The 20,881-nt window shown below is 50.2% G+C and overlaps 1 protein-coding gene across 1 annotated transcript; it reads right to left on the bottom strand.

The window, feature by feature from the left end:
• Nucleotides 1-59: 59 nt before the first annotated feature.
• On the bottom strand, nt 60-20,560 carry CDR2L (cerebellar degeneration related protein 2 like). The gene is made up of 5 exons (XM_074922222.1): nt 20,065-20,560; nt 7,394-7,506; nt 5,942-6,090; nt 4,837-5,001; nt 60-3,020 (listed from the first exon to the last, which is right to left on the bottom strand). Exons 1-5 carry the CDS (start codon nt 20,141-20,143, stop codon nt 2,135-2,137), a joined length of 1,392 nt encoding a protein of 463 aa, XP_074778323.1. The 5' UTR covers nt 20,144-20,560; the 3' UTR covers nt 60-2,134.
• Nucleotides 20,561-20,881: the final 321 nt, after the last annotated feature.

Consider the following 20,881-nt stretch of genomic DNA (forward strand, 5'->3'; position numbering starts at 1 on the left):
AAATATATTGCTGTACACTTAACTGTGATGCTGATTCACATGGGGTTGTTTAAAATGGAAAGTGAAGGCGATCCTCTTCCCACACCTCTGCAGCAACCAGATGACTGCAGGGTAAACATTGGCTGACTTAAACCAACATTGCTTCAGCTATTCCTTGCTACAAATGTTGAATTAATAGGGTAGTGAATGCTCCGAGAAAAATCAACAATGCTGCTTTTGTTGCTGTTGTTCATTTTTATTTATTTTATTTTATTAGACAACTGCTTTCCATTATAAATAAATAAGGCATGAAGGTTCTCCATACTGTTACAGAGCTGGTAGCCACGGTCGTGCGTATGGCTCCTAATGTTTCTTGAGTTTGGGGCCATAGGGCACCTCAAAATACAGAGTGTGGAAGAGCAGAGCGGTTGGTGGTGGATGGTTTGAAGAGAAGACTTCTAGAGCAGGTATGGTTTGGGCATTGCACTCCTGCCAACTTACCTCTGTGGTACTCAGCTTAACAAAAGAGGGTATTTTGGGGGAGTATTTTTGCATTAATTCCATGCTGAGTGAAAGTAGAGTAGCTCCTTGTAATTATCCTCCAAGTCTAGGGCCTTGACATTACATTTTAACAGACTTCCCCCTCCCAATCAACATTCTCATTTATTTACCTCTATGTTGCAAAAATCCCAACCATTTACCCAAGATTTTGGGATATAAACTGGTGAAAATAGAATCCAAATCTGGCCTGGTTTGTCTCCAGGCTTGTACAGAATAGGTAGCTTACACTGAACTGCTCGATTTTTTTGTGGCTCAATGCTCAGGGTGTTGCCTAAGCTGTAATGAAATGCTGCTTCTCTGCCTAAAACATGTCTCTGACCGTACAAGGTCACCATCTAGTTCATGAAAAATGGAAACTGGTGATTCCTGAGACTGCAGTGGCCTTTTGGCTGTGTGTTTGCATGTCTGTGGAAGCAAAAGTGAGGAGATATCAGTGCTGGAAAGTGAACTGGAACATGAGAGGTGAAAACCTTTGGAGACAGTGTCTCAGCCAAGAAAGATTATTTTCAGCAGAAAACTGAAATCTGTCCTCTCGGCTGGGGAGATGTTCAGAGCAAAAGTGTGGGGCAAGGTGTGGTCGGCACTACTGCCAGGGCCAGAGCTCCTGACGCTGTAAGATGCTTTGTCCTTCTGCTTGCATGCAAGTCACTGGTAGTCAGTTTTGCAAGCCCATGCAAGCTGTATTTGAGGAGTTTGCTACAATGGGGCAATGACAACCTCTTGAAGAGCACAGCACAGAGGGCTGGTACCCAGACCATGAGATGAAAGCATGTCTCTGATGCTGTAATAGCACTTTTTGTCTAGCTGATGGGAAAGCCCTGGTCATCAAGTTCCTACCAGGCACAGTGCTTCACCTGGGCTGAAATACTGGTGCAGATTGAAAGCGAGGATATCCCATGTGCCTACAAAGTCTGGAGAGTATGGACTGAAATACTAAGCGATGCTGATGAAGACAGAACAATCAGTTTTATGTTTCTCTTCAAGTTTTTCCAGTTGCAATGAGCTTGCATTGTAAATAGCTGAAAAACCTGACCGATAAGAGAATGGCTTAAATAGCAAGAACATACTGCCCTTTGGGGAAGGGAAAGGCGTAGACGGAAGTCTTTTGGGTACAAGCGTAGGTTCTTAGCCATAAAACCAAAGTGGAGGGCTGGGCTGGTGTGCTGGAGCAGACCTGAAGTTCTTTTTGTCTTACTTTGAAACACTGCGCTCCAGCTGTGGCAGGGTGCTGGAGGACATCCAGGCTTTTGCTTGCAGATAACTGGGCTGTGAGACAAGCTGAAAAGGGTGGAGGAGGCAATCGGTTTTCTTTTTTTGTGGTGTGGTTAACGTTGCTGTTGTGATGTCTGGCAGCGGCAGCAACTCATGCAGAGATCCGTCATACAGCTTCTGAAATCCTCTAACTACAATGTACAGTTGTCCCAACGAGTTGTCCGGAGCCCAAGTTTAAAAAACTGAGTTAGGTCTCCGTGACATTTTCTTGCTTGTAGACCTCTTGAACCTTCAAAGCAGTGGAGCCACGTGGCGTTTCCTGGGGCTGAAGAGAAGACTTGACTGTTGCGATTGCACGTGGGAGTTTGCAGAGAGGCAGCACTCATTTGCTGCTCTTGTTTTTCACCTTTGTGGCATTGATGTCTGCTTTTGTTTTCTGGATGCGGGAGAAGATCTCCTTAAAAAGAGCCTTGTACTCAGGCTGACTCTGCTCCAGCCGCTTGTCCACTGCCTCCACGTGTTTGCTGATGGTCTTCTCCATGGTTTTCCGCTCTTCCAACTCATGTCCCTCTCCCCGGAAGTCCCTGAAGGAGCTGTCACGAGAAATGGGCCGGGACGTTTGGACCCCTGTGTGGCGCACACTGTCCTTGTGCTGCCGGCATTTGCTTAGGAGCTCTTCATACTTCTCCAGCAAGGCGTGATACTGCTCGTCCACTTCCCTCAGGATGGACATGCCCCGTTTGCGCACATTGTTAGCATGCAGCGTGTAATTGCCCTCGTGCCGACTCACAGCATCCTTGGTCACGATGGCGTTGAGGGCTGTGTCACTGCAGCTTTTCCGAACAGGGTGGTTTGGGGAAGGTGTCATTGATGGCCCGTGACTTTTTCCTCCCTCCTCCTCAGAGAGGTCGATGTAGTCTGCTTCTGGGGCGTTATTCAGGGGCTCAAGGAGGGCCTCGGACAAGTTGTCTTCTCTGCTGAGCAAATACTTCTTGACTTGTTTCATCTGTTGCAGCTCTAGGAGCTCTGCTTCCAGTTCCTTGATGCGCAGTTTGCAGTTCTCCATCTCGCACACCCGCTGCTCGAGGTCCGAGTACTCCTGAATAACAGAGGTGTACTCTCGTTCAACCCTCTCCTTCCGCTGCTTCTCCTGGTTGACTTGGGACCTCAGGGAGTTCACCATGGCTTGGAGACGCTCGTTCTCCCTCTCCAGTGGCTTCTGGTTAAACTCTGTGGAAGAGCTGTGGACCTGAAATGCATCCTCATACCTGAAAGAGAAGAAAGACTCTTGAGAGAGTCTGACTAAGTGACAGTCCATGAGGGACTCATTGTGTCTTATTGTCATGTAAGTAATTCCACCGATGCCCAGAAAGAAGGTAACATGAGCTCAGGGAGTGAGATATGCCTCCTGCCGTGTGCCAAGAGACCACAAGGTGTGGCTGGGGCTCTTCTGAACACAGAGGCCAGTCTCTGTCCCAGAGAACCTGCAGTCTCATTTGATAGGAGTGATGAAAGACAGGAGGGAAACAGAACCCTAAAAAGTAAAAGACTCATCTGGTTAATGGACAAGCCACCAACATTGCCGTGAAGCAAGGATGAATGTTCAAGTGCTACCAGTCTGAGCTGAAAGTAGAAGGCTTTGAGTTTTTCCTGCTGGAGTTCATCAGCCACTCACTGCATCTGCCAGCAACCCCAAACCCCACCCAGCCAAAAAACAGAAGCACAGGCTCTGCTGTCCTGTGTCTGGGAGGTGCTCCGGAGAGAGTGAGAGAAGACTTATATATCAAAGGAGGCAGACAGAGGCTTTTGACAGAGCTGCCCCTTCCTCATTGCCTGGGAACTGGTAACAAGCACTTCCCCCTTCCATCATGTTGCTGTTGGGAAATCAGATTTTTCTGCTCCTCAGTGAAGTGCCCATGGCGTCCTATCTGGTTAGAACTGACTGGAAAAGAGCAAGGACTGTGGCTTCCCCTGGGAGGCATGACTGGTGGTGGGGGGTATCGAACAGATTTCCAAGTTACTGAAGGGCAGCCTGACCTTCAGAGCAACTGCAGAGCTGCAAGCCGAACTGAGGTCCCGAGGCACTGGGGGGAGAGTGGGACTGGGGTGCTGGAGGGACAAGAGCCACAGAGACATTAAGTGGATTTGGCTTGGGGTTAGGTTATGGCCTCATAAACATCCCCATTGCTGCTGTGGTAAAAGTGTCTTTTGTTTGTATCCTCTGGCAGAGGAATGCTTTCAGTAACAAAGTTTATCGATTGCTTATCTATTTAAAGAAGCCTCTATTATGGACAAAGCTGAGCAAGAAATGTCCTCACGAGGTCAGTGAATTAACACAGTGGCTGGCTTTTAAGGAGGATCAAGTGTGCAATAGTGCTAAAGGTGTACAGCACTTGGCAGCACACGGTGTATCTTGGTGTGTGACTGGTGCTCCTGGGGCTACTGGAGTCATACAGGAGAAAATACACCATCTCAACTGGTTTCAGTGAGCCAGAGGTGCTGATACTGTGCTAGGAGGCAGCTGCAAAGGGATAATGGGCTGTGCTGGTTTGGAAAGGGAAGCTGTGCAGGCAGCTCGAGGTGAGGGTCCTCGTCACATGATGTGTTACTGGGTGGGCTGTACTGGGAGAGGCTGGTTTGAGCTGTCTAGAGCTCAAGCAGTGTGTCCTGTCGGTGTGTGCTCCCGCACAGCTCCCTGCCAACGTGCCAGGATAATCCCAGCCCCTCCAGGCAATGCCTGTCCCTTGTAGCTTGGCCCAGCGCAGCTGCATGAGGTATCCAGATCCTCCTGAGTTCTTGCTCTCCGAAAAAGAGCTTATGTCTCCTCATTTGAGGCATCGCTGATGCTGGGATCATGAAGGCTCTGCTTTGCCAATGCCGCCTTCTTAGGCGGGTGGGCAGGAGAGAGGGGGTCCTCCCTTCACCTCCAGCACCCAGTTTCAGGCTCTGATGCAGAGCCTAGATCTCTGTGGGGGTGGGGGTGGGGGTTTGTGCACCCCCAGAGGGGGTCCCGCATCCCCTGTTCACAGGCAGAGGAGTTGGAGGGAGAAGGTTGGAGGGGTTGCTAAAGGCAGGGCGCAGTACCTGGGGCTGGAGCACAGCTCCTTTAGGCAGGGGAAGGTGTGGATAGTTCGGCGTCGCTCCCTCTTCTCCCGCCGAATGCGGAGCTGCTCCAAGCTCCGCATTTCCTCCACCTGCTTCTGCAGCTCCTCCACTTGGTTCTGCAGCCCCTCGATTGTTTCTGTCAAGCTGCAGAGAGAGAAGGGAGTGCAGATGAGGAGTTAGGCACTACAGGTCCTTCAAAGCTGTTTTTTCCCAGTCTATGGAAGGTGCTTCCAGTTTCTAGTGTGTGCCCCAGGAACAGACAGCACTTGCTTTTCATGGCAGTGGTTGATCTTTGCATGGTTACTCTTGAATGGGGGTGTTTGTGGAAAAGGGTGGAAGACTGAAGCAGTGGAAAGGGAGGCAAGGAATTGTACTGATTTGAGACCCTCTATCCCCAAATCTGTTGACTAAAACAGTCACCTCTGGGATATAAACACTATCCAGGAATATCTTTGCACGAAAAACAAGCAGGAGAACTATTTGTTCTCTTCCTTTTGCTTATTTTGTAGAGATAAACACAGAGAGACTGGGCAGAGATTTAGTTTTATTCTGGCTGTGAATGCAGTTTGCATTCTGCTCTGAAACTGTTTTGCAGTCATTCGCAAAAGATTCTGCACTGCAAGGACACGGCTTAGTTTGTTGTTTCCAGGGATGACCTTGATCATGGGCTTGTTTTAGGCAAGAAATATTATTGATAAACTGGTGTTTCAGCACGGACTAGCCAGGATTTCATTAGATGCTGGATCTGTGCCTAGTGTTTCTGCTGGGCTGAGTGCTGGGGACCTCCCTGATATTATGTGCCTCTTCTTCAAGGAAACACATCCGAGGAGAGGCTGCCGTGCCTCTCTCCTGGCAGCTTGAGACACTCCTTTATCCTGCCCTTGTCCCAGGGGTGTCTGTGCTCTGGCTGACCTCTGCTATCCAGCATCGGTGCAATGAGCTTGTGTTGTAAATAGCTGCAAAACCTGACTGATAAGAGAATAGCTTAAATAGCAAGGACATGCTGCGCTTTGGGGCGGGGGAAAAGTGAGATGAAGGTCTCTTGGGTACAGCATCACAGTGCTGGGAGGAGGGGAGGCCATACCACTGAATCTTCTGTTGGGATGTCTTGCTTTCTAGCACAAGCTTCTGGTTAGCTAGCTCCAGGTCCCGTGCTGTCAGGTCCAGCTGCTCGTAGACTTTCGCATGCTGTTCATTCATCTGCCGCAACATCTCTAGTTGCTTGGTCAGGTACTGCAAGAAAAAGTGAAACAGAAACACTCCACATCCAAATTCCAGGTTGTTTCACAGGCTGAAATTTCTGCAGCCTCTTCCTCCTCTGATAATGTGTTTTATTGCTGATTTATTCTCTGCCTGGTTGAAGTCTCTCCCACAGTTGAAATATTCATACCCGCTGCCCACTGTAGTTTTGCGTCTAAAATACAACTGAACTTTCCCTGCCCTCTGTGAAGGGTACTAACCTCAATCTCTCTCTATTCAGCTGGTTTTTTATTCCCAGTACCCAGAGGAAGTTGATATCCCTGAGACTGTGACCCTTCACCAGAGTTGTCTGAAATGGGCTGGTTGGTTATTGGATCGTCTGACAGATCAATTGCAGAAGCTGCATTTCTTTGGGAATTCAGGCTAAAACTCTGAGTCTGTGAAATATGAGATCAGCAGTTTCTGTGTTTGCAGATGCTTTTCTGTGAGTCTGTCATCGCAAGATTTCATCCTGCGAAGACTGGGAGAGGGGCATTTACCCAAGAGCTTGCCCTCAGCTGGGACCAGATCCCAAATCCTGCAGTGGACTTGCTTCTGAAGGGCTGCTGGGGGGGGGATGGCTAAATCCATCCACCAGTTTCCTCGGACATCAGCTGTCAGATCCCTGCAGCCACTGTGTGCTGCTCTTGTGAACTCCCAGCCATCCTCTGCCCTATGTCTTTTTAAATCAGGGAGTTTCCAATCTTTTTTAATTCACAAATCCCTAGAAGTTTTCCAATGGATGAAAACCCTCCTGGCACAGCAGGTTTAAGCCTCTAAGCTCACTTCTGTGGGCTCTTAGAAATACTGCCCTGACCCCAAAGGATACTTCAAACAGTAGTTTAGATTGCAGCTCTTGGAGAAAGAGCTATTTTATGCCTCAGACAAAGGGGGCTGTGTTATGGGGGTGCTGAGGGCCCAGCTGGGAACAAACGTGATTATAAATAACTGTAATCCAGGGAAAGGTTTAGCAGAGCAAAGAGAAATGAGCTTGAAGGCTGGTGGATAGGCAGAGAAAGGTCAAACGTGACCCAGATGTAACCTGGTGCCAAAGTCTGGCGTGCACATCTGGGCAGGGGGTGGGGATGTCAGAAGAGGGAAAATCCCAGTTAGGAAAGCGGATCCTCTCCAAGGCTGGGATGGGCTTTACTTCCCATCCCCATGGTTCAGCTCTTCCTTTCTCTTGGCATCTGAGCTGTTGGCATTGGCGGAAGCGCCCCATCCCCACCATTGCCCTTAGGTGACAGCAGTGACCAGGCAGCTCCCATCCCCACCCTTGGCCTGACTGTGTTCCTACCTCAATTTCCTGCACTTGCTCTTCGTTGGTGGCGTACATCTGCTGCAGGGAGTCCTCCAGCTCTTTGTTGCGCTCCAGTAGCGTTTTCCCCAGCTCCGCAGCCAAATGCAAGTCTGAAAAGCAGATGGGAAAAAGCTGCTGCAGTTCCTGTGGCTCCGCGGGTGGATGCAGCAGGGTCCCTGAATGCCACCGCACCAAATACAGTAGCACATTTTGTACACAACTGGTTTTATTGGCAGGTTTTGACATGGATGCGTGCTTATGGGACATACAGGATCTGGCCTCTTTTGTCTTGCTGGGCTGCATGAACAAGGGGAGGCTGAGCTCAGAACATCTGCAGCTCTGCCATGCAATGAGGATTTGGTGCCTGGCTGGCTCTGTAACCCTTCTGCACTGCACTACACACTGCGTAGCCAGGATCAGGCCCCAGGCTTGGCTGTGGCAGGTTCTCAGCACCTCCATCCCTATCACCGAGATTTGTGGAGCTGAGAGGGGCTCAACATCTGTCAGAATGAGAGCAAAGGTTGGTAAAGCTCCGCAGGGCCTTGGGGATGCTCTGTAAATTATATTATTATCTCTAATGAAGGGAGTGCCTTGCCTTCCCCGTCAGCCTCCATCCATCACCCGCTAATAGACTGACATAAGTAATAAAACCACTCGTGGCCTGAGGGGGCTAGAAGCACCTCCTGCATCTACCACCCAGGAAATTCTGTGTTGGCCGGGTCTGCGGCTCTTTCCTTGGGGCAGCTCCAGGGTAAGGACAAACTGCTTTGTGTTCACTCTCTGCCCTTAGGAAACTACTGAAATAGTTCAATTTTGGGAGAAGTGCAGGGAAAAACAGATGTTGACAGTGTAACCTGCTTAAAATACTGGGTTTGCTGCCTTGTGGGTAAAGTCCCAGGACCCTGTGGGTCCTGTATTGGCCAAAGCTTGAGCACCTCAGGCGATGCTGTTTGTGGGCCTGAGATGGCTCAGGTGGCTCTGATAACACCCCTTCGCTTTCACCGAAATGGGTTGTCTTCTTAAGCCTGACCTCCTAGGATTACGTGGGTTTCTATTTTTCTTGGTGCTTTCAGAGATAAGTTTCTAGCTCTTACGGTGGCAGACTGAAAATCTGACCTTAAACCTTCAGAAGGTAAGGAAGCAGGTCCTGATGCTCTTTCTTTCTCCGGTATGGTTATTGTGCAGTTTTAGATAAAAATTTTTAGATAAAATTTTTAGATTTTTTTTTTTTTCCAGGAGTGGCAGTCCTGCAGTGTGTGAGAGGACTTGGGTCTCCTGCCCTGGTGTTTTCTCAGCCTGTTGGAATGCTCCTCTCTAGTCTGCAGCTTATCATGTATTTTGCACCGGCTCTGCCAGAGCTGAGAGCAGCTATAATTTTTTCCAGTAGTTAATCTGGCCATGCAGCTGGCTGGGAAAGAGGGATACTCGGTCACTAAGACAAGAGGGGAACCAGGACACCTAGGATGTATTCTGAGCCTGGGAAAATCACTGATGTCTCACTTCAAATGGCACATCATGAAACGAGGCTCATGCTGACCTCTCAGACATGAGTGCTGGCTGGGAGGAGTGCTACTGGTGCTGTCAGTGCTTGGGATGGGGCTTTCCTGATGGATAATGCTGCACTGTGGTACGTGCTGATATGTTATTAGTTTGGGTGATAGCAGTGTTTCTTTCCGTGTGGCTCCAGCCGTGCTGGAGGGCTGGCTCCCCAGCTGTGGTCCAGCCAACAGCTGCTCAGCGTGTCCTCGAATCTCCCCTTTACCATGGGAATGTGCTCTCCAGCTGTGGCCTGCATTGCAGGGTGTTATCCGAGCCTGTGACCTTTTTTTATTATAATCCTCATCATTGCACAGTGACCTGGTCTGTGGGCTGCAATCGCAGCTATATCAGTGCAATCAAGACATTGGCACATTTCCCCATAGACAGATCTCCTCAGCTATGTTTTTTTTTTCCAAGCACCAAATTTCCTTGGTTTCCAAAGTGCCCTTGGGAGGCTGAGTGTTTACTGCGCCAGCTGGGGACAGGGGAACAGCCAGATGTCAGTAGAGCTGGAGGACAATTTGTGCCTTTAAGCTGCTTGGGGCTGTGTTTAATGGCACAGCCACCTCGCCAGAGCTGGTGTCGTTGCTGGAGACTGGCACCTTGCAAATTGCATCCCTTGCAGCAAGCAGGGCCCCGGCGCAGAGGCGCGTAGCGAGAGGGCTCCGTGCTGCGCTCCAGGTAATAAGTCAAGTGTGTCTCCGTCCCTACGGATTACACCAGTGCTCTCCCACCATATGGCATCCAATTTAATCAGCTGGGGTAGAGTTAAGTGGATTAGGCAGTGCAAGATCCTGCATTGTAATTTAAAGGGCTCTGTCAGCAATAATTTAATGGGGGAAATGGGCAGCGTTTGGGGACAAGTGGGAAAGAGGAAAGAAAGGGGCTGAGCTCTGAGGAGGAAATTGATTCTTCATTTTCATTTTGAGCATAAGGGCCTGGGAGACTCCAGGCTCGAAGGACATGGGGGAATTGATTCTTTTAGTGTCTTTAACTGCTTCAGCTGTTGTCACACACACGCTTGCTCACGCTCTGCTTGCCAACCAGCCAAAGCATCCTTGGTAATCCTGTCTCATCCACACTCCTTGTGCCTGAGACCTCTTCCCCACCTGTTGGTCTCCCCCAGGCTGTGGGACTGTGGGGAGGGAGGGGATGCTGCATGGCAGTGCTTTAATATTGTCTTTAGACAAGATCACTCTTGATCTTTGCACTAATTGTGATGCTGCACGGGCTGGGGGAGCAGCTCCTCTCCTTGGAGGCCTTGAAAACCTGAGGCTGAATGTGAAATTTCCCTAAGTTGTTTTGGGGGAAAAAGAACTATTTAGGAATTTGGGGATTCTCTCTGCATAGTACTGTAGCTTCCCCACAAGTTTTTGTAGTCCTTTTTGCTTCTCCACTGCCAGATCAGCCATCAGTGCTGTATGACTTGCTCTAATTTAGCAGATATGCTGATGCCTCCCTTGCCCCTCCCTTTTCGATGCAGAAGGAGAAATAGAGTGGTGGGGAGTGACCGTGCTGCTTGATGTGCCCGATCCCTCTGCAGCCTGTCTGTGCTGAAGGCACTGCCATGAAATGGCCAACATTCAACTTAAAAAATGAGGGCCTGGGTGTTGCCCAAACCCTGTTTGGGGAGGACTGCAGATGCAAACTGTCCTGGGAAGCACCAGCTCAGTGCCCTTTGGCTCTCAGTACCACAAGTGTTGACGTGACCCTTCTAATTAACACCAGTCAAGGAGACATCCCGTGTCCCCAGACAAAGAGCTGTGCCTATGGAGCAAAGCAAAAGGAGGGAGGGAGGCTGCATTTCTCTGCAAGCTTCTGCAGGAAAGGCATCTGAGCAAGGAGGGAGGGGAAGAGAAGAGAGAACATATGGTGGGAAAGGAGCGGGAGTTGAATCTGAGCAGCGCTTGGTACAGGGGAGCATGGCAGGGCAGTACATCGAGGAGACAGCCATCCCCGAGCTGCAGAGATCAGCAGCCCAGTGATAATTCTGCTAGCTCTGTTTCACTGAGGAAACTTGATAAAAAAATCCAGATCCAAAAGCAGTAGCAGGTTGTCTTTGACCAAAAGAGGCTGAGGAACAAACTGCAGGGTATTCCCCTGCCACAGCATCCTGTGGTAACGCTGGCACAGGCAGATGGGCGCTGCACGGGGCTGCTGTGGAACTGAGCGCTCCCCAGCTGCCCCAGCCTTCCCAGCAGCTTGCGATGAGGCTCAGAGAGGGTTTGGAGCCGTTTCTGCCTTCCCAGCACTGGCCTGCATCTGTTTGGGCAGAGCAGTCTTTGCCATGTCCTGTTCTCAGAAGAGGGCTTTTCCTCCAGCGTCTCCTGGTTGTGGCTTCGGGGGAGCGTAAGCCTGGCGCCGGGCAGGAGAGGTTTCGGCTGCTCTCTGTGTGACGGTGATGCAGTAGCTCTTCAGATGGTCCTCGTAAATACGGCTTTCTGGAGACAGTCACCATCTGGAGCAGCTGCTTTGAGCGGTCCCCTGTTGTGTCTCTTGCATCGAGGGATTCACGTGTTTAGGCTGTGAAAGAACATGCCCACTGCTCCGAGTGCAGGTGAGGGGTGCTGCGCTTTGCCCCTCACCTTGAAATAACCCAACCCTCTCCCCGTCCTGTGAGACAGGCAGGCTTGTAGGGGTGATAGAAGTCCTTTGGCTTGTGGTGCCAAAATGCAGGGGTTCATGGTGTATGTATTTGCAGGTCCTTTCCAGCTAAGCATCTATGAAGGAATGACTCTGGTCCCTTCCTAAATGTGGGGCTGGGGAAAGGGCTGCTCCTCTCCCACTGCTGCAGACGGTGAATTCACCTGCTAAAGAGCAAGGAGGAGCCACTCTCAGACCTCTGGTGTGGAGGTCTCTGGAGGAAGTTCAGGGTGCTTGTTAGCTGATGGATGGGGTAGGTTGAGAATTAAGAACTGATGTTTAATGCTGTTGACGTTTAATTTAATTGCATTTGCTGTCTGCCTCATTACACATGGGTACTTAGAGTCATGGGTAGGTGCAATTATTCCTTTCAAAATCTAAATAAATGATGCTATGCTGGTTTACCCCAGGGTAGGGTGTACTTGCTACTCATTTATTTTTCTTCTTACTTGCAAGGGGTTGTGCTGTCTGGGTACATTACAATGAAGATCATCTTTTGTATATCACTTACTGCTGCTCTATGACAGGTGATGGAGGCAATCTGTGTACTTAGCCTTTCTAAGCCTTTGCAATGGAACATGCTGGTGTGCAGAGAAGCAAGTGTCATCTAACAGCATATTTCAAACAACCTGGGAAAGCCTTTTCAACATGCACATTCCACAGATGATGGTGTTTCCTATGGCCAGGCAGAGTTTTCAGAGAGCCACCAGTGTTACTGCTGAGGCGTGGATTCTCCATCCTTTTTACACTGACATAACTCAGGTGTTGCTACCCAATTCAGCTTTGCACTTGATGTTCTGTGTGTTTTTCATGGGGACCTGCTGTTTTGGTGTAATCAGGTGTACTGCAAAGGCAGGGTTTGCTTTGCAGAGCAGCCCAGTGCAGCAAGGGGGGGGGAAGATGCCTGTGGCAGGGCTGGGTGAGAGCAGGCACAGGGTGTGCGGGAAGCCCCTGGCAGCACAGCCACTGCCTCTCTCTTCCTCTCCTCGTTTCAAACTGTGGCTCTAGCTGGACTGAGCTGATGTTGGTCACACAGGCATTTCTGTTAGCTTAATGAGATTTGGTGGATTTCCTGCTTGCTTTTTTCTTCCTTTTCTTTCCTTTGTGTAATCTGTTATGTATCCATGGGCTGCCTTTGGCTTTGTGAGCATCCCTGGTAGGTGGGGAGCTCAGGTGGTGGCAGAGAGAGGTGGTTTGCAGGGTGTTGAGGCAGGCACAGTGCAATGGGGAGCAGCTCCCTCCATGCTGTCTCTGGTTCCCTGAACAAAAGTGGCACCACCAAGGAGTGGAAAACCCTGACGAGGGGCTCAGAGATGCACTGTTGTACTGTGCTGTGCCGCAGGGAAGCCCTCCAGCCTTCTCAGCCCCTGCTGCTCCCTTCCTTGCCTTCTGTATTTATCAATCCTGTTCATTATTTCCTTTCTATGAGCTCTTCTTTTTTTATTCGTCTCAGATACTCATCAGGCTTTTTTGATTTAATTGATACTTGCCTTTTCCTTCTGCCCTCTTATCATTCTGTGTCCCAAAGCCTCTCCTATACATTAACATTTGAAACCTAGGATGGTTACCTCTGCTTATAAGCTGTATGTGTCTGTACAAACACATGCACAGCAGTCCCATCCTCATGCCCACAGCAATCAACGTGTGTTTTGCCAAGTTGTTAGAGCATGATAACACGGAGTATGTTATTAGACCATGGCTGAGCCCCATCTGCGTCTTTCCCTGCTGTTCTCTTATCTAAACAGCCTTGGTGCCTGTGTTTGCCTTGTAGGCTAAAATGGTTTCAAAGAGCTCGATGACTGGCGGCTCGGAGGCTCTGATAGTGCACCTGGATCAGAAAGCGTCCTAAATAAATACATACAAGTGGCGTTGTTGGGGAGGAGAAGCGAGAAAAGAGGAGGCAGAAAGGCAGCCAGTGCTTTCCTGCATGCACCCCTCCTCCGGGCAACAAAGCTCCAACTAATTAATTATGCTGGGATGCAGAGAGCCATGAATAGAGGCTTTAACTCTTAGAGCTAAAGACACAGACATATGGATTGCTGCCATGTGGCAATCTCATCTCCCCAGTGTGTTTTGGTGTATGTGGGGGGCAGGAGGTTGTAACTGACCCAGGATGAACAGGGAGGATGAGCACCAGGGAGACTTTACACATTGTTTGTTACTGCTGCACCACAGTACTGTGCATGTGCAGAGCCCCAAGCAAAGAGACCTGTGAAGGACAGGTCAGTGTGTTCACGTGGCGGGGAACGGTGCCCACAGCAATGGGCTGCCACGACCATGTCAGCTCTCCAGCCCTGCTTGTGCTCACACAATGTATTCTCCTACTCTGAGCCCTTGCCAGCCAACTCGGCGCCCTTGCTGCCCTCTTGCTGGGGAGAGGCAGGTGGGACCCCCAGTCCTGAGTGGTTTGGTCTCTCAGGGAGCAACCAAGTTCCAGCACAATTGCCAGGTGCAGCTGCAGCAGCCCCCAAGACCACTGCCAGCTCCATGGCTGCTGGTTACTCCTGTCTGCTACTTCTCATGTGCCAGAGGCACGTAGGGACAGAGAAGATCCTTCTTCCACAGCTGTGTGTTACAGATAAAAGTCTGACCCTCTGCAGCAACAGCAAAAACCTGCCACCTCTCCTCTAGCAGCCCCTCTGCTTGGCTTTAAAGAAAAGTGTATCATCTGACACGCTGCTGCCCCACTAGTGCTCCCTTCCCATCCACTGCTGGGAAGTGCTCTGAAGCCCTGTTCCTCCAGGTGCTAAGCTCACACACAGCCCAGCTGCCTTGTGCCTGGCTATGGGTACTGGCTGGAGATGCTGCTCATGTGGGAAGAGGTCCTGACCTCAGGTGAAGGTTTGTTGCCATTTGTGGAGCCATATACCAAGAACACAGTGCTGTAGCCTTCCAGTCTGAGTTTACAAGGAAAGGTAGTGATGGGATACTTGATGTACTCGAGACAGTGTTATGTTCATCACTAGTCCCGACCAGGATGTAGGGCAATGCCTCTTTCAGAAGCCCAACACCAAAACCAGTGTCCCTAAAGCCAGGACTGATGCTCGGGGGGGATGTGCTCTGCTGCTCCTTGCTCTGCCTCCTCCTGCAGAGACCAGTGCTCAGCCATGCCTTCCCAGTGTGCCTTCCCAGGGCTCAACGCTTGCTTGTAGGCCAGGAAAACTTGGAAGACGGCATGATAATGTTCTAGCTCCAGCTGACACTGCTGCAGCTGCATAATTGGAAGAGGTCAGCATGGACATGGCTACTACACATTCAAAGGACTGAATTCTTCAGGAGGAGACAAGTTAATTGAGCAGTGCCAGGGCAGCTGCACTGCACATGGGATAAACTGGAGTGACTTCCCAGAAGGCTGCAGAAGAACAGGCTGTTTAAACTATTAAAAGAACTGTAACCTTTTGGAGAGAAGGTTTACAACTGTTTGTTAAATATTCATGGAAAAAAACCCAAAGAACAAACTCTAACATAAAATCACTTTAAAAGTCCCAGCTGTGCAAAGATTGGCAGTTGTGTAACATCTGGTCTCATTTCTCCGGGGTATTTTGTATCAGAGATATTTTTATAAATTCTTGGCCCACATATGTGTTTTTGAGCAGGTTAAGTAGAAGCTTTAGAAGTCCTAATGATGCATTTGGTGTGAGCATGCAGATGTATTAGCTGGGTGAGGTGGGAATATACCACTGTGCTGCTCTGGGAAAGGCCTTTTAGCAGAGATCGAGTGTGTGCAGGAGCAAGCAAGCTGTGCACTAGCCTGGCGCTGGCAGTGCTTTTAGCAGGAGCAGGATTGGACCCTGGTGCTGTCACGGCTCTAAGTGGTTCCTGACTGGCACACTGAGTCAGTGCATCCACCCTGTCACCAGCCAGCGCTGACTGGTACAGGAGTAAAGAAAGAGGACTGGAAAATGCTGGGGTGGAGGGACAGCCTCCATGTGCAGGGTGTTAGTGTCTGGTGCCTCGGCTCCCAGTCCCTGGGGCTCAGGGCTGCCGTGGCAGGAATGTCCTTCAGGACTCAGGCCATAAATCCTTCACACATGGCCTTGCCAAGGAGAAATGCCACTGTTCGCTGATTGTTTCAGGATGTGAGAAATGGAAAACTCTGATTATTTTTTTTTTTTTCTTTTTTCCCTTTGCTTCTCTTTCTTTCCTTTCCAGCAGTTCCTCTAATTCTGCTCCCTCCTGCAGCTGGAAGTATGTGCCTGGGGTTCAGCAGATGTAGGAAGGAATTTCTGTGAGAGATATCAAGAGGGAGATCTTAGACGATCCTGTGGGGCTCTCTTATGCTCCGTTTTCTTGTTGCCTTCACATTACAGGGGAATTTTTATTCTAGGAAAATACATATATATATTTTTTTTCCTCCCCAGATTTGGAGACTCTAATTTCTTCCTTGGACTAACCTAACTGTCATCTCATTTTCTTGTCTCCTGTGACTTTTCTAGTCCCTCTTGTCATTCCCAAGCAGCTCTGCAATTAGTCACTGAAAACTTTCCACTTCCATAAGCTACCTGCTGTACTGCACTGCTAAGTAAGTGGCTCAGCTACTGCAGACAAAACTCTGTCCTTCTGGCTTGCTGCTGGGGAGGAAGGACAGCGAGTTAACTGTTGTCCTGAAGGACAGGCAAGCTGCGTGGCTTGTCCTGAGCTGGACTGCTGGGATAACTGTGTCATGAGGGACAGAATTTGGGGTACCACCCTCTCCCCAGTGCAGTGAATCATTTGGGCAAGCTGATAGTGAATTGCAGCTCTGTGGACCAACCCCTGTAGGCTGGGTGATGCAGAAAACAGGTAGGTATGGGTGCTAGTGGGTGCTAGCACTGATCCCCTGGGTTCACCCCAATGTCAAGAGCTGATCACCAGAGCACTGGTGACCCTTTGTCTTTACACGGATGAGTTGAGAGTGGTGCAAGCTCAGCACCTTGTGTCATTTTCCTTCTTAGCATGCAAGCAATCAGATGCTTGGCAGGAGGAAGAGGAATTAAAATAAGATCCTTATATCTGGAGACCTTTAGAGGTTACAGCCGTAAAGTCCTAAGCCTGCATTGCAGATGGTTTGGCCCAAAAGTTTCTACGGCTCCCCAGGAGGAGAGGACCATCAGTCTCGCAGTGGCAATGAGATGATATGCTGGTTCTTGTACCACTTCTGGTCCTGCTGGCTAACTCAGAGAAGTGTGAGGCTGTTTTATTTACATGGGAGGGAACACCCCAGCACTTAGGCTGTATTTAGGCTCCAGAGACCACAAGGATGGCTTTGAGAACCCTCCTCTTGAGCTGCACTCTGTGCTCTTTGGCTTAGACCTGAATTCTGGCAAGGAGATAGGGAGATTCGAAAGATCAGGGAATGCAGCAGAGTGACTGCAAGGAGGACTTGTCCTGGGAGATTGCTGCGGGGAAGATGAAGGCTGGAAGTGGCTAGCAGATTTAGCTGCTGGACTGGTCTCTGCTCTGTTTGGATCCAGATGCAATTGAGTTGGCATGCAGCCGTTCTGAACACAAACACTTCTGATGAACAGAAAAGGTGTCCCCACTTATCCCCAGCTCAGACTCTCTAATTTTAGCTCATTCATTCTCTTGGGGTCTGACTGCACGTACACTCTGTGCACAGGGTATGATGCAACTGTAGCCACATCATCAGTTCTCAATGCCTGGAAAAAGATTCACTATCACTGTATTCTGGTTTTAACACTTGGAGGCATGGATTCCCCAGCCCCTGGAAGGTGAGGCTTTGGCTGAACCAAAGCAGCACTGACATCTATTCATGCTTAGAAAGCCTGGAAATATGCAAAGCAATCGGAGCTCCATTTTTACCATTTTCTTCAAATTAGCAAGCCTTCCCAGAGGGAACAATCATAAGAATGAAACATCTCGGAGGATACCACTACTGGCTGGGATTTGAGTCTCTGCTTCTGTGCTAAAGCATCTTGGTACAATGCCTTGAACCACGCAGGCTTACAGCATGCTAGGAAACAGGTAAAGGAATCTCAAAGACATCCACTTCATGTGAATGAGGCTGGATGGGCCTTGAGGCTGGAGACCAGATCTTGCAGCCTCCAAGGCATGTGGTGGATGCAGTTAGTCACTGTAGGCACTTCAGGGGCAAAAAAGAGTGACTAGGGTTTATTTTCTTGAAGAAGTTAGTTACTTCAGCAAGGCAAAGCTCTGTGGAGGATGGTGAGGAAAGTAACAGGTGCTGGGAGTGGAGCTGGAGGCATGATTTCCTCTGTGGTGCTAAAATGGTTAATTAACATAATCATCACAGAGCTCCCAGTTAAGCCATCTGTTGCTTAGCAAACTGTTTTGGATGTAAATGTAATAAATATTTGATGATGCTGTAAAATGACGATAAAGGCCCAGCAACCAACTGGTTCACAGAAGAACCTTCTCTGCTCTCCTACCTTAGGTTGTTTCTTGTTTCTCCCACCCCTCGTGCCTAAGAAACAGTCTTTAAGCCTATGCTTTTGTCCTCCTCCCTCCTGGCGCTGCTGCCAGGCGTGGGTTTCTGCGCGACCCTGGGCTGCTGGCATGCCGATCCTCTTAGTAATGCCAGCCCGTGACCGCCTCCTAACCGCCTCCTAATCGTGCTACGCTGGGTGTCTTGCAGTGTACTTCCATCCCCCATTTCCAAACCAAAAGCTTCACAGCTGTGCTGTCACCAAAGACCTTCGGATATGACTATGGCTGTAATGCAAAGGCGCAGTGTATGTGGACAAAGTCCAGCACTGTCCTTCATGATGCTTTGTGCATCATGCAAATTAATTATGGTTTTAATTACCCTGTAGGACCTTTCCAGTTGGCTGATTTTAGTTAAAGCCTTCCCCATCTCTTCTTCTGAGTTGGTGCAAGCCTGTGCAGCCCCCATTCATACAGGAGGCTGCAAACCCCACAGCTGGGCTTTGTTTTGGGTCTGTGTTTTCCTCCAGTCCTGTATGTGCTCAAAGGTGGAGTCTATCCCCAGCATCAATCCATCATCTGGAGGCAGTCATTCTGCATTTATACTGCCAGGACAGAGCTAGGAACCTGGCCTGCAGTGGGAAGGTGGTTTTATTGTTGTGAGCCAGTTGTACCGTGCCAGTGCTGACTCATGAACCTGACACCAGGGACAGCGTTAGGCTAAAAATCAATCCGTCCCCTGTTGTTCAACACTCCCTATATTCATCTGTAGTTCTGCTGCTCCTCAGCCTGCATGCTGCCCCTGGACCATTGCCCAGGCCCCTTGTGAGCCCTGGGAAGACGTCACCCAGAAATGTGAATTTCTGAGCATTCAAAGGCTGCACTGTTTATTCAGCTGATAGCTCCATCTCCATGCTCTGCCCTTGCTTAATTTGAGCGTTGTGTTTCAAAGAACAGGGCCCAGTATCCCGCTACTGATACTTCCTGTTAACTGAGAAATTGGGGTTAAAAAACAGCTGCAACAATCCTTGGGGGGGCTGGTTATCTTTCCTTCCTGGGCCTCTGCCCTACAGCTGAAGTTGTATAAACTTTAAATCATGACATAATGTACTGGAGCAATGGTGGGCAGAGGCACTGCAGCTGGACCACATGTCCCTGCTGACAGTCAGCTGGCTAAAGCAAATATATAACCGTACCCTACCTATAGTAGAACGTGTGGGAGGGGTACTGTATTTAGGAATGACTTTACCCTATGCATTGACAAATCAGTTCAGTTCATTCCCAGGCCGTAGGCCTGAAACAGGACTTCTTCCAGTTATTTACTTATTGAGTGTTGACTCAAAATGTTAAGGAAAAGAAAATAAAAAGAAGCTCCAAATACGCACAACTACCAACTGTCCAGCCTTAGCATAAACATTAGATAGAGCTAGTGCAAACATAGAAACAGTTACTTCAAAACAAACTACACAAGTGAATGTTTATCTTTGAACAAGACTGGTTTTGCTGTTTGAAACTTGGCCTTGATTTATTTTTTTTTTTTCTCTTCCCAATTTCTCCTGCTTTTATAGCTGATTGGAAAAATCTCCGGAAGTAATTAGGTGACTTAGAAGCTGAAGATCCCTTTGGATTTGGTCCTGGGCAGCAAAAGCTTTTGAGAGGCACCTTCAGCATCCTCAGCTTAGCAACACATTTCCAATGTATTAATTTCTAACTGATGTACCTGCTAACTCTACCTGTGACCGCTCTGAGATGAAAGCAATGTCATAACTACTCATGTTTGATTCTGCCTGCAGCAAGTTTTCTGGGGAACCAGCTTTCCTGTGGATGTAACACACCACATCTTTTACCCCCTTAATGCTCAGGACAGGTCTGAGCTCCCTGTCTCTATCCGTCGGGTTTAAACTTTCCATGGCCAGGACAGTGGTTTGGAGCAGCAGAGCCAAGATTTCCATTGAGGTGCCGCTGCAGGACGAGGCACAAGCAAATATGAGTCTTGAGAGAAGGTATCCCACCCTCCTGCACCGGGGATTTGCCCCCTTTCCTGCCCCTGCGTCCCCTTGGCCTGCCATCGCTGCCAGCTTGCGGGGTGTCCCCATCCTTACCCTGCTCCAGGTCTTGCTGATCGTACCAGGGCTCCTCTTCCTCGCTCTGGAACTCCTCCATCCTGTCGGCGCTCAGCATTTAGCACCAGCGGCCCGGGGAGACGCGCAGCATCCGCCAAAGGGGACCCCGCCGCCGCCGAAAATGCGGAGCGGGGATGGATGCGGGGATGCGGGCGGGGATGCGGCCTCGGTGCCCCGGCCGGGAAGGAGGGGGTGGCAGGACGTGGCACCCGGCGCCTCGCCGCTGCCCCAGCTCTGCCTGCCCCGGGGGGCGGCTTCCTCCTGCCTCCAGGGCCGGGGAGGGCTCCTGGCGGGGGGTTGAAGCGGGGACGTGGCGGCCGGGGCGGGGGGGCACGGCTTGCACAGGGCTGGGGGATGCACAAAGGAAGGAAGAGGGCCCGGCGCAGCCAGGCAGCTCCTCTCTCCGCAGCTCGGTGGAGACCTCTAGCATGGAAATGCTGCAAGGAAACCCGGCGAGAGGGAAGGGGGGGGGAGGCGAAACCGGCCGCCGCCTCCTCCTCCTCCTCCCTCCTCCTCTCCGCCCAGCCCTGCCGCTGGGGCTGCAGGGAGCGGGGTTTGGGGTTGGCAAGTGGGGGTGACCCGGGCTGCGAGGAGGAGGGAGCTGCCCCGCAGACCCCCCCCCCTGCTACGATGCCGCCGGCCGGGTCCCCGCACCCCCGGGGAGGTCAGCCCGGAGCAGGGCTGGCTCCAGCGCTGGCTGGGATGTCCTGGCCTTGCCATGGGCTTCACAGGGACTTTGGGCAAGTCTCGGGACCCTTCGAGTGGGGATGTCAGTGCCTTCTCTGCCTCGGTGGGT

This window comes from Athene noctua, chromosome 18, assembly GCF_965140245.1.
Source record: "Athene noctua chromosome 18, bAthNoc1.hap1.1, whole genome shotgun sequence".
Taxonomy (NCBI): domain Eukaryota; kingdom Metazoa; phylum Chordata; class Aves; order Strigiformes; family Strigidae; genus Athene; species Athene noctua.

Excerpts from the sequence above, each read along its gene's own strand:
- CDR2L (XM_074922222.1), bottom strand. The coding sequence starts at position 20,143 with ATGCTGAGCGCCGACAGGATGGAGGAGTTCCAGAGCGAGGAAGAGGAG. Across the intron at positions 6,091-7,393 it reads AGCAAGTGCAGGAAATTGAG|TACCTGACCAAGCAACTAGA; the intron begins GTAGGAACACAG and ends TTTTTCTTGCAG. Across the intron at positions 5,002-5,941 it reads TCCCAACAGAAGATTCAGTG|CTTGACAGAAACAATCGAGG; the intron begins GTATGGCCTCCC and ends CTCTCTCTGCAG.